This window comes from Rhipicephalus microplus, chromosome 6 (genome assembly GCF_043290135.1).
Source record: "Rhipicephalus microplus isolate Deutch F79 chromosome 6, USDA_Rmic, whole genome shotgun sequence".
In the NCBI taxonomy this organism is placed as follows: Eukaryota; Metazoa; Arthropoda; class Arachnida; order Ixodida; family Ixodidae; genus Rhipicephalus; species Rhipicephalus microplus.
In genome coordinates, this window is record NC_134705.1 from 179,558,139 (window position 1) to 179,571,405 (window position 13,267).

At 49.2% G+C, this 13,267-nt stretch overlaps 1 protein-coding gene across 1 annotated transcript in view; it reads left to right on the forward strand.

The window, feature by feature from the left end:
• Nucleotides 1-13,267, forward strand: part of LOC119167069 (neurexin 1) — a 64,732-nt gene that overhangs the window by 28,287 nt on the left and 23,178 nt on the right. Inside the window, exons 5-13 of the mRNA XM_075867166.1 lie at nt 3,352-3,602; nt 4,853-4,996; nt 5,514-5,842; nt 6,509-6,658; nt 6,758-6,910; nt 7,723-8,014; nt 10,042-10,386; nt 11,924-12,150; nt 12,701-12,809. Coding sequence (XP_075723281.1) covers nt 3,352-3,602; nt 4,853-4,996; nt 5,514-5,842; nt 6,509-6,658; nt 6,758-6,910; nt 7,723-8,014; nt 10,042-10,386; nt 11,924-12,150; nt 12,701-12,809 — 2,000 coding nt within the window. The remainder of the gene's footprint in view (nt 1-3,351; nt 3,603-4,852; nt 4,997-5,513; nt 5,843-6,508; nt 6,659-6,757; nt 6,911-7,722; nt 8,015-10,041; nt 10,387-11,923; nt 12,151-12,700; nt 12,810-13,267) is intronic.

Consider the following 13,267-nt stretch of genomic DNA (forward strand, 5'->3'; position numbering starts at 1 on the left):
CTAAACGGGAGCTGGCACATGCACACTTTCTTACGGCTTGCGATTCGGGTTTACTTCCCACCTTTAACCACCTCGAGTTCATGGTATATACTAGTTCACTGTATTCATGGCTATGCTGCCCAACGCTCGCTAAACCTTTCTAAAACCAAGGAGGTTACAACCAGCGAGCATAACGTAGCAACCCTTTCTTGTCAGATCGTGCTTAATGTACATGTCAATAACTGCTAATGGGGATCGCAGCGTGCGCGTTACCTAAAGGCCGAATGCTCCTGTCTCTCATTCCCCCTTAGCAGCCATTACCATACATGTGCATTGAGCACTATCTTTTATTGTTTAACAACGCACAGAAGAAATCTCTCACCGGAACCACCTTGGAGTGAGGACCGCTATTTCGGGTATGTGCCACTGGTGGTTACGTACTACGAGGGACGCACAAGCCACGCCATAAGGAGCTTCGCCCCTAAAAGTCGAACGGTATTTTGTGCATTTGCTTGGCGCTACAGAAAGGCGAACGTCGCGACCTTCTCTTTCGCCTCGGGCGATTCGATTGATCCCCTGCGGCACCCGAAAGCATTCTGCGCCGAACGCGCTTCTGCAGTGCCTTCTGAATCGAAGCACTCTTGACCAAGCGACTATGTCGTGTGATGACCTCTTCACGCCACGTGATGACATGTAACGCCATCTAGTTTCCTACAATATTAACTATCGAGGACTTGGCGTTGCGATCGTTCAGCCATGTACCATGGTAATGATGGGTAGTACCCAAATTCTTGCGGTAATTTTTGCGGCCTTCAACGCACTTGCGGCTTCATTTATTGCTGTGTGTTTGTTTTTGTTTTTCGAATAAAAGAACCGACCGTAGTGAATTTCGTGACCCGATTTGAATCAGTGAGCCATAAGGTCAAAGTGGTGGACCACAACTGCTGAACATTTGCCGACTGTTGTTTCGTGACAAAGCGGTTCCAAGCCGCACGAAACCAAACTGGACCGAAAGAATTAAGATTGTACAAATTCGTGTACTACACATCGTTTCAACGCTGGCGAAGCACCGTGTGTTGAGCCTCCCATAGACACTAGCGCCAGAGTCTCCCTCTAGTGTACTTATAGGAAGCTCTATATGTAACGTCATGGTGCCGTCACAAATTTCGGCGATGTTGTGACATCGTGATGAGGTCATCACACGATAACTTTTCCGCATCACTCGCGTTCAACTTGACGCTGATGGTAATTTTTTTTTCCCGCGTGACGAAGCATCTAAAACTGACGAGCAAGCGTCATCTTTGACAACGTCATAACATGACTTCACTGATTACGTGATGCGACGCTTCGCCCTCATACTAGTTTGATGTGTATTTCGGATCATGTGCTTGTTAACACGACTCACTTCCGGAGACCCGGTGTGCAAGTGTCATGCTTGTGGGAGAACACAAATGTGGACGGCCCGGAATACGCCGTATTTGCCTTTTTTCGGTCGGTTTAAAGATTCGGATAGCATCAGCACGTTTCGCACACCCGAAAAACTTCCATCCACTTTAGTTACTGCTCTTCAACGCCGAACTAGAAGAAAGCGTATTTCTTTTAGGGGCGAAGCTCCTTATAAAGACACCCGTTCGTCCCTCGTAGTCGTAGTCGCAGTGTGTAACCAGTGTTACATTTTGACCTCCAAGGTTGTGCCGGTGGGAGATTTCTCCTGTGCGTTGTTGAATAATAAAAAAATTCGGAGCGTGCGCATTAACTAAAAGCCGAATGCTCCTGTCTTTTATTCCCCATTAGCAGCCATTGACTTGTACATTGAGCACTATCTGACAAGAAAGGGTTGCTACGTTATACTCGCTGGGTAAGGCTTAGCGAGCGTCGAGCCGCAGTGCCATGAATACATTGAACTAGTATATACCATGAACTCGAGGTGGTTAAAGGTGGGAAGTAGATACGAAGCGCAAGCCGTAAGAAAGTAAAAGACAAATTATCCTGTCTCTCATTTCCCATTAGCAGTCATTGGCATGTACATTGGGCACTATCTGACAGGAAAAGGTTGCTACGTTATACTCGCTGGGCGTAACCTCCTTGGTTTTAGAAATGTTTAGCTAGCATTGGGCCGCAGTGCCATGAATACAGTGAACTAGTATATACCATGAACTCGAGGTGGTTAAAGGTGGGAAGTGGACCCGAAGCGCAAGCCGTAAGAAAGTGTGCGTGTGCCACCTCTCGTTTAGCCCTTCGAATGTCCGCTGGATGGAAGTACTTGTATATGGGGAATATATGATGAAAAAATGCGAGATGGTGGTACTTGGAGTGTTGAATAGATGGACAAACGGACACACAGACAGATGCATGGATGAACGCATGAACGGACGCAGCTGCGGATGAATAGACGAATGCAGGGACGGACGCACGAACAGACGCACGTACGGACGGGCGGATGGACGCATGGATGGTCACACAGACGGACGCATGGACGGACGGAAGCAAGAACGAATGGACGGACGAATGCTTCGCCCCACTCTCCATCATTCACACCGTGGATATGCTGCCATTTTTTTAGGTTGTGCCAACGTAGGCAGAGACTCTCTTTTCCGCTTACGAAAAATAAAGGCACATATAAGTCAAGGATTAGCTCGTATAATGTCGCGTTCAGCTTAGAACTATTTATTTTCTTAATTATTCAGCCAAACACAAGGAAGAAAAGTGGTGAAAATGTGTGGGCTTCTCGCCAGCACGTTCGTTCTCCGCCAATGCCACCAGGCTACACCGACGCACCAATAAATACCCGGCAATGAGTACCCTGTTCTCTAAATCGTTACCCCCTTTTTCTAACCCCCCCTCCTTCTTGTAATACTTCTTACTGCACTCTTTGCAGCTCGGAATGGCTTTAAGCTTTCCCATAGTAGAGTACCCTGTGCTCTAAATCGTTACCCCCTTTTTCTAACCCCCCCCCTCTTGTTTACTTTGCAATATTCATGCGTATCTGTCCCTTTGTGACACTTTTTTTTTGTGGCTGTGTTTGCGTGAACCATCAAAATGTACATGCTCTTTCAACGTCATCTCACATTCATGTAAATGAAGTCTGTTGTGTCATCATCGTCTAAGAAGAGAACGATCTGTTGAAATGTTAATGACGTCTGTGACAATAAGTGTTTCTAAGCAAGCTATGTACGCGGCCTATTACTGCGAGTATGAAAAAAAAATTAGCAGGACAAGGTGCAAGCCGTCCAGCACCAGTGTTTGTAAACACCGAAGTGTTTGTACACGGGTCATTCCGAGCATAACGAAACTGTGGATGAGCCACAGACTGCGGACGTAGATGGCCCAGAAGACGCCGTATCAAATGGCTCGCCTCATGTACTACTACAGGGCCGAGACGCGGCTACGCGTGGACGACCAGAGCGACGCGGGCGCGCTGCAGGGCGCCAGCGACCTGCACATGGGCAACGAGTCGAGCAACAGCTTCGTCTACGTGGGCGGAGTGCCTTCCTGGTACGGGGCCAAGTTGGCCGCCCTCTCGCTGCCCACCGTGTTCTTCGAGCCGAGGCTGCGCGGAGCGGTCCGCAACGTGGTCTACGCCTCCGAGCACGGACGGCCGCCGAAGAGGCAGGAGCCCATCGGTGAGGCACCGCTTCTCCCGTACACGGACTGTCAGTAATCGAAACGAGCGAGCTATTGCAGGAAGAGGCTGCGCTTGCAAAGTTGAGGACGAAAAAACTGGACTGACACAGGGAAAGCGCGTCTAAAAAACTGAAGTTCATTGAAACAAATAGCCAAAGAGGGGGTGGAGTAACATACACTGCAGTGGGCACTGCAAGTTTTTCGTCCTCAACTTTGTAGCGCAGCCTTTTCCTCCAGTATGTTCCCACTAGCCCCCACACAAACTTTTCCGAGTTATTGAGCAAGAGCTCTTCGCCGCGCGTCTCGCTTTGTCTGCCGTCGCCCCCACCAAAGACGTGAGGGGTGCTTAATTATGTTGATTTATTTTAACCACTTTTTAACGTTCGTAACACGTGCATATGTTAGTTTTTAACTGTAATATTGCTTACTGCTAACACCACAGTGAAGTACACAAAACATTGTTTGCGAAGTTACAAACACAAAATGCAAATTGTTATGTTTCTGTCCTTTTTCCCTCTGGAAGATTACAACTGCATAGTCAAAAAATTTCGAGATTCTCGTATTTCTTCACCACTGTCTAGATAAATGGATAAATACAGTCAGAATTAACCAGGACCGCGCGAGCTGGTGCTGCTGCATTTTCCCCATATCTATTTCTTGCCAGTCCTGATATGACGTTGGAAAAGCTATAGCTGTAAACAAAACAGACTGTTTTCACTATTTAATTTACCAGATACCGTTTTGTTTCCTTGATACTCTGTGTGTGTGTGTGTGTGTGTGTGTGTGTGTGTGTGTGCGTGTGTGTGTGTGTGTGTGTGTGTGTGTGTGTGTGTGTGTGTGTGTGTGTGTGTGTGTGTGTGTGTGTGTGTGTGTGTGTGTGGGCACGCGCGCATAAAGAGACAGAGGAAGATGACAAAGTCATTTATTGCTGCTGTCACGTGCAGACGCGCAGTGCCCCTTTGGACCACGAAAAAGCAGTTCCGAAGTTGTTGAAACAACCAATACTGCGGAATTCCATTGTAAATGTGACATGTATTGCAGTTAATTAACCACGCACTGCTAATTAGCGTAACGGGCTCGAAGTTCTGTGCGAGGCACGCGACCCGGAGCTCACTGCTGCTTTGCGACAAAGGATCACGCTGACCGCCCCATGTATGCTCGTATCACGTACGTCATTAATTACCTTTAGGGATATGGGGGCCAATCCGAAGCTACGAAGAAAGAACAGCGGAGCGTTGTTCCCACGCAGGTTTCAAGGGAGTGCGGCTGCGCAGCGACGAGCCCTGCGAGCAGCGCGACCCGTGTCAACACGGCGGAAGCTGCATCAGCACCGACACGGGCGCCGTGTGCGACTGTCGGGGTTTGGACTACGAAGGGTCTTTCTGCGACCAAGGTCAGTGAGTGGGCTTTACAGCTCAGCGAATATCGGCTGTAACGAGTGTTCGCGCAAGGTTCAGGAATCTGACGTTGGCATAAAAAGCAAAATTGTTAATGAAATACAATTCGCAACCACGTGGAAGGAGAATTCACAAACACAACAGAGAACCTGTTTTGTCAAAGAAGGTTGTTTGTGTAGTAACTTCACCCTCTAATACTTCGGTCTACTTAGTTTGAGATGAAGGTAGCTGAGGACTGAGTCGCTTATAGCGGCTTTGAAGCAAAGAACACGACGTTTTCGTACCTAGGATTTTTCGCGCGAGCCAGATTGCCGATTGGTTAAAGCGAATCTCATCTTTGCTGTTACAGCGAAACTCGGGCATAACGAACCACTTTATGATCACGAAACTAATCCGTTATTAAGACCTGGCTAATTAGGGTGGTTATATTTAAGGTCATGCTAATTATTAACTGACTACAATATGCAAATGTGCTTGCATTACAACGCGGGGCGCTGCCGACCTGCATTGCAGAAAAGCAGCCCTCGGAGGCCACGTTTCGGGGACACGAGTTCTTGTCTCTGGACTCGAGTCGCGCCCCGGTGATCAGCGGCTCGGACCAGGTGACGCTGCTGTTCAAGACGCGCCAATCGAGCGCCCTGCTGTGGCACAGCGGCCGAGGCGGGGACTTCATGCAGCTGTCGCTGCGCGACGGAGGACTCCAGCTCTCGGTCGTGCTGGGCGCCGGCGCACTAGAGAAGAGCGTGCGGCCCGCCAGGGTGCGCTTCGACGACAACCAGTGGCACCGAGTGGTGGTGCACAGAAAAGTGCGGCACATGACCAAGACCACCAGCTTTTACCACGTAAGACGGCATTCCTTTCTATCTATCTATCTATCTATCTATCTATCTATCTATCTATCTATCTATCTATCTATCTATCTATCTATCTATCTATCTATCTATCTATCTATCTATCTATCTATCTATCTATCTATCTATCTATCTATCTATCTATCTATCTATCTATCTATCTATCTATCTATCTATCTATCTATCTATCTATCTATCTATCTATCTATCTATCTATCTATCTATCTATCTATCTATCTTTTCAACGTGGGTTGCTCGATGCAGTGTAAATAATCAGAATAGAATGCGTCTGGGCTAACTCATAACCTTGCACGTTGTGTATGTCAATATGTTCTAGTAAAGCTAGCTTGCACGGGGGACGTCATGAGTACAGCTTCATAACGTGCTCGTCTACCAACACGGCAGCCTTGATGACGTATAGTTAGCATAATCACATCGCACTGGAACTGCTTGAATACGAAAACGATGTGATTTGCATTTTATTGTCCTCTTAGCGTCCACAACAACAACAACAACAACAAAAACTGGCAAGTGATGCAATTAAAACAATATCACGCGACGTCACAAGCCTTGCGTGTACTATGCGGTGCATCGACATGGTTGTTTCAGTGACGTCAAAATGTCTCAAAACTACGTGAACTTGGCCGGTTCGCGCAGCTGTCCATCACGGCCGACGGCGTGTACACCGAGAGGGGCTCGACGGCGGGCGCGTTCTCCTTCCTGGCGAGCAGCGCCCTCTTCGTCGGCGGTTCTGACGTCCCACTGCCGGGACCAAAGAGGCCCAACTTCGTCGGGTGCCTCAGAAAGGTATGCGCGCCGTTTCGCTGCTTCTCCTCAACCATCTTCTACCGATTGACTCTAGAAACTGGTGAAGGTGACATCCGCGCATGCGCACCAACCACGCAGGTTGAGCTGGTGGCCGACAGCTTGCAGCTGGACCTGGTCGATCTGGCTCGCTCGGGCAACCGGCTGGTGCAGGCTCGAGGTAACATCCACTTCGTGTGTCAGGAGGTGGACGCCGCCGACCCGGTCACCTTCACGACAAGGGACTCGTTTCTGGTAAGTGAGACACTGCGGCTGCTTCTGGAACTATAGGTCCCGTGCGGGGCGAGACACTGGTTTTCAAGCCTCTTTTCCAGCCCGCGAGGAACATGCATGTATCATAAGGCGAAAAGCATGGCACTGTTTAAGCGGAAGCCGGCTGTCGGTGCAAACACCGAAGTGGTCATTTAAGGAGTGGTGCGTGAAGAAGGAGCGAGCTTGTGACGTCAAGGGCAACCAAAAAATGTGCGGTCATCCTGATGATGTCACATGATGATGTCTGTACACATCATCACCATCATCACTTGATCAAAGTAGGGTTGATACCTATGGTGTCGCGACACCGAGTACGATGCAGGCAGCATTTTCTTTCAGAAGTCAGGGTGGGTGGAGGGGAAGGAAGGTGTGAGAGAACAGTGTAATCGACGGGAAGGAAATGTAATGCAGGAAGTCTGCTCAACGATCGTGTAACGTAATGCATTATCAACTTTACGACAAGAGCGTTGAGTGCTCGGCCAGTCGGTGCATCACTGCGAAAATCACTGAGCGACACAGAACGGGACAGACGCTACCACTTAGAAGTGTGGCAGCTTGGGCTAGTTGGTATGGCATGGCGATAGTTATAGCGCGAGAACAAAACGACGACAGAGAGACAAGAAGTGTCTTTCGTGTCCTTCTTGTCTCTGTGTCGTCGTTTTGTTCTCGCGCTATAACTATCGTCATCAAGACGCTACAAGTTTCGTCTACGGCTGCCGAACGTTTTCTTTTCCCTTTGTTTCCGCGGCTGTTGGAACTAATTCCTCGGGATCCGTTTTCCTCAAACCCCGCAGGCCCTGCCCGGCTGGGAGGAGCCTCGCACGGCTGGCGCCCTCTCGGTGCGAGTTCGCACCGTGGAGCCGGACGGACTGCTGCTGTACGCCAGCGGCGCGCAGGGGGACCTCATCGCCCTGGAGCTGCTCGAGGGCCGCCTGCACTTCGTACTCGACCTCGGCTCGGGACCCGTCAAGGTGCGCACCGAGCGCCGCCTGGACGACGGCCACTGGCACCAGCTGCAAGTGGCGCGCACGGGCCGCGCGGGTACGCTCACCGTGGACGAGACCGTCTCCGAATTCGTCGCACCAGGTAAGCGAACCTCGTGGAATTTCGTTTACTGTTTAATCCAGTACTTGACTATAGTTACGTCCATAGTCGAAGCCGCATATAATTGCGCCAGTTTGGGAAGAAACATCTGTTCGTGAACTGTCTACCTCCTCATGTAACACCCCTTGACTGGGGCCCTTGAGGTATTATAAATAAATAAAAAATAAATAAGTAAATAACGTGTTTAATCTTTCTTAAAGCACAAGTCTATTAGCAGTTCACGGGAGTGGACGGCCCTAAGTTGACACTAGCGACGCGCTGTTTAAAGACCAAGAAAAATACACGAAAAGCACAGGTAGAACGCAACTCAAGTGCGGACTTTACGCTTTACTGATTCTCGCGGACAAAACACATGTATAGGCTTTCTGACTTCTCATTCTGCACTACTTTAATGGTTGTTCTGTTTGGGCTGGCCCACGAGCACTACTTGATACTTCCAGCCTTTCCCATTTCGTCAACCCTTCCCGATAACGTCATACTGTTTACGTTAGCAGCCTCTGTTGAGAATTGAATGTACGAGAAAATGCCCTCGATATGTGCAATGAACAACGAAGAACGCTCCTTTTAGGCGACGAATACGACAGTTGGCATGGAACAAGCGTTTTTTCTGCTGTTCCGCCATCTTGGCTGGAGGACTCCCCTGTGTACACTTTGCAAATGTATTTCTTTCTCACTTATAAATTTCGCTCGTCGATGCAGCAACATGATGAACGCGTGGGCAAGAGCGAACCTTCGCATTCGTTCAACCGTTAATCTATTGCCAAATCATACAGGCTCCTTCGTAGCATGAGACAGGACGTGAAATACCACTCTCTTACTTTCACTCTCTCTGCAAACGACAACTCTCAACCTCTCTAAGCCGTATGCCAGCGTTACGTTATCCTTCTTGTTTGTATACGTATTCTTGATCGTTCCCCGATCTTTACAACCTTTTTTTTTACCCTATTGTAGGATAGTATAGCCATGGAAGGAGGACGAAAACTACCCGCCGTGGTGGTGTAGTGGCTAAGGTACTCGTTCACTGAACCGCAGGTTGAGAGATCAAATCCCGGCTGCGGTGGCTGCATTTTCGATGAAGGCGAAAATGCTGTGGACCCGTGTGACCAGATTTCGGTGCAAGTTAAAGATCCCCAAGTGGTAGAAATTCCCGGAGCCCTCTACTACGGCGTCTCTCATAATTATATGGTGGTTTTATGTCGTTAAACGCCACATGCAAATCAAGGAGGAAGAAAGAGAAAAAAAAACTAGCGAAGAACGTCACGCGATTCCATTGGCCTTGGTAAGCCGCCTCCAACGCCACCGCTCGCAGTTCCTCGTGGGTAGGATTAGGCCCCCACTGCAGACACGATCAAAGCGAGCCAACCAAAAGTAGCTCCTGCCTGTCGCATGGCCAGGGCTTATCTCGCCTTTGAATTTTTTAATCACTAGGCTTCAATGTCGCCAAAGTTCAATCCTAGTCTTTTGTTTGTTTGTTTAGCCGTGACTGTAGCAAACCAGACAGCAAAACGATGTAAGACTGTGCGAGTTGGTTCAGAATCATGGTTTTAAGGAGCGCAAAAGACGGAAGCACGAGACAACCAATAACACAGGTCAAGGAGCCGAACTAAGAGCCGTTAATTCAGCGCCCCGTCTAGTGGCCTTTTTTGCCTTGTGCTTCCTTCTCTTGCGTTGCTTCCAGCTAAAAAGAAAGCACTCGCGTCAGGTCACCTCAGCGCAGGATAGCAATCCGGACACTTACATCTGGTTAACGCAGTCTTTGATTGTTTTTCCTCTAAGGCTTCGTTTCTCGATGGGCTTCATAATAGGGCCGTAGCTAGGAGGGCTTGAGGGGGCTAATGACACCTTCCAAAATTCTTCGGTCCTTTAACGTTTCGGGTGATACTAACGTATTTTAACGCCTTCATCATCCCCAGTTGCCAAAGTTAGCCGTTCTACAGATAAATACCCTTTGAAAAAAGTTCATGGGTAGTACTGCCCTGCCTCACACACACGCGCGTCAATCTGCGCAGGCAACTCCAAGCAGCTGGACGTGGAAGGTCCGCTCTTCGTCGGCGGCGTCGGCACGACGGCGCGAGACGACACGCCGCTGCCGCCGGCCCTCTGGTCGGGCTCCCTCCGGCTGGGCTTCGTGGGATGCCTGCGAGACCTGGTGGTGGGCGGCGCCGCCGTCGACCTGGCCTCCTACGCGCAGCGCCAGGACTCCGGCGCCGTGAGGGCCTCGTGTCACCGGTCCGCGGGGCCGCCGCCCTGCGCCTCGCAGCCGTGTCTGCACGGCGGACGCTGCGTCGAGGGGTGGAACCGGTTCGTCTGCGACTGCGACCACACGCCTTTCACGGGACCCGTTTGCGCCAAGGGTGAGGGACGGCGCTTTCATAATATTTTGCACACCTTATTTCATATTAATTCATATTATTTTGCACACCTAACACCTTATTTTGCACGGACAGATGCATTTAAAATTTCTTTTTTTTCCACGAACAATGGAAGAATGGAACCTTCTAAAAGACTGTTTAAAGATTCACTTTGGTTGATTTACTGTGTGTAAACAGTGTGTTGGGTGTGTAAACCTGTACTTGTATGTTGAATTCTTTCCTTTTTCCTTTTCTACGTGACTTGAGTGCCTAACGTGTACTTGCTACTTGTACCGTGCCCACCTGCTTGGACCTGTGAAGGTCTGCAGTATGCATTAAATAAAATAAATAAATGAAATATAATAATATATAAAGGCTCTAGCTTGGTGGTTGTTCTCGTCACGTCGGCGTGTACGTCGGTAAAACATCCATTCTAGCCCAAAGGAACGGCGAGGAAATCGCGACTTCAGGAAGATTATGTTAAATGTTACAGATTAAGAACGAAAGAAAAACTGTTTTCTTGAAATATGTGTGCCAATAGTATAAGCATAAAAAAGCGAGTTTTAGTGCCGGAGTACCAAAGCCCCTTTGCGTATACGCACGCTTTTGCGTTCCCTTGTACTCCCAACCACCCCCACGAAGAATACAAACGGGTCGCGACGAGCCTCTCACGCACGGCGAGCAAGGGTACCAAAGCACCGGACATTTCTGGCTTTCTCACCCCTAAGAAAAAAGCCGGTCTGGCTTCGAAACATCAGGTTTCATAATAGAATCTTTCGGTTGGAGTGCCCTAACTGCCTCATTTCTTATTCCAAACCAGGCAGAGTTCTGCGAATGTTTACCTTTAAAAGAACACAAGGTCTTGTGTACACACTGTCATGCATTCCTTTCTTTGTACTCCCGGTGCCATCCACGGTTGATACATAGAAACGCAAGCCACTTTGAGGCTCCAGCACTAGAACTTTCTACTGAGTAGTCTATCTAGCCACTTAAAAAAAAACAGCGCCAATAACGAGGGACAAGAGAAAGAAAAAGACAAACAGCGGCACTGACTTACAACAAGATTTATTTGCTAGAACCGCACAATATATACTTGGGCAGTATCTGAAAAAAAAGAGAAAAATACAAAATAAACAAAACAGAATCCACCTAACAACCACATAGGTGGATTCTGTTTTGTTTGTTTTGTATTTTTCTTTTTTTTGTCAGATACTGCCCAAGTATATATTGTGCGGTTCTAGCAAATAAATCTTGTTGTAAGTCAGTGCCGCTGTTTGTCTCTTTCTTTCTTTTGTCCCTCGTTATTGGCGCTGTTTTTTTAAGTGATTCATGTCGTACCAACTCGCCCAAGCAACCACGTTAGCTATCTAGCCAATGATTCTTTTACAGACGTAGTGTCCTCGCCGCAAAAGAGCTCGTATCGAGCGAACATCTTTGTCGCAAGCTTTGACCTGCCGCATATATGCAATGGCAAGCGTGGTGGTTGCGACTACACCGGGACCTGCTGTGAAGCTCCGCTTCCTTTTGCCACGCCCTGCAGAAGCCACGAGCGTGCGCTTCGACGGCGAGCAGTACGCCCGGGTGCAGCTGTCCCGGCCGCTGCGCTCGGAGGCCGAGCGTCTGCGGCTTCGCTTCCGCTCGGCCCGGGGCCAGGGGCTGCTGCTGGCTGCAGCCGCCGACGCGCACGCCACACTGCACACGGCCCTGGTGCTGGCGCTGGAGAACGCGAGACTCAAGGTCGCCTACAACTTGGGCGACGGAAACAAGGTGACTCTTCACACGCGTGCTGAAAGCAAGGCGACCCTCAAAGGGGCCCTGCACTTTTCTTTTTCGGCATGATCAGAAAACGCTGTCGAACGGTCGGAGACTCCTGTGAACGCGCGAGCCGACCGCAGCACGTAGTCTGGAAATTACTATCATTTCCCCAAGTCAGCTGCAAGTCGTTCCCTTTTCTATGAACGAATTATGTCATAAACCCGGTTGACCGCACTACAAGACCCATGTCGAATATTACATCTAGCCCAGGAGGTGCTAGCCGGCCAACTTATTACAATAGAACACTTATTACAATGAAATTTAACCAACTAGCCCAAATAGCCATTCTCCACCAACTAGCAGAGGAGTTAACGGTTACAAGCACATAATTGTCGCGAGATCTTTGGTCGGTATCGCGGGTATTTTGAATTTACGAACATTTGACAGAATTTGCCGAAACGCGCATGTTCGACGAACTAACGGCGAATTCGGAAGATAGGAGATAACGTACTAGACAACCGCGACTGACACTATGAGGACCGCGCGCTGTGCGTTTTCGCAGATATTCTACGTGGGCCAGGCGCTGGACGACGACCGCTGGCACAGCGTCCAGCTGGACCGCAGGGGACACCGCGTCCAGCTCAAGTTGGACTCGGACACCACCACCGGAGGTTCGTGGTTTCACACCGGCCCGTCACCGATTCCGTCAGATCAATATATCGCCATCTTGTTCTTCCACGCTTCGTGACCGTATGCTTTTTTTTTTCGCGGCCAATAAAATCAGTCGGGAATAGCCAGTGCGGATGAAAGCGATACTTTAGTCCACGGCACCCTCTTCACGGGGGGATGAGCAATCTGTAGAGTACATGCATTGGCGGTGCCCCTCGATACGTGAGCACAAGGACCTTGCAGAGCAAAGAGAGTTTGTAATCGTCATCATATCAAATTGAGCTGTCCAGAGAACCTGCGATGAGGCGGCTAGGCCAATGGTCAACTGTCCCCGCGTAGCAGAAACTTACTGTGCCATCTTATAGGATGGCACAGCAAGTAACTCTATTCAAAACGTCCTGAGAAGTGCCAAGCTTCATAAAAGATGGCACTTCTCAAAACATTTTGAATAGAGTTCGTC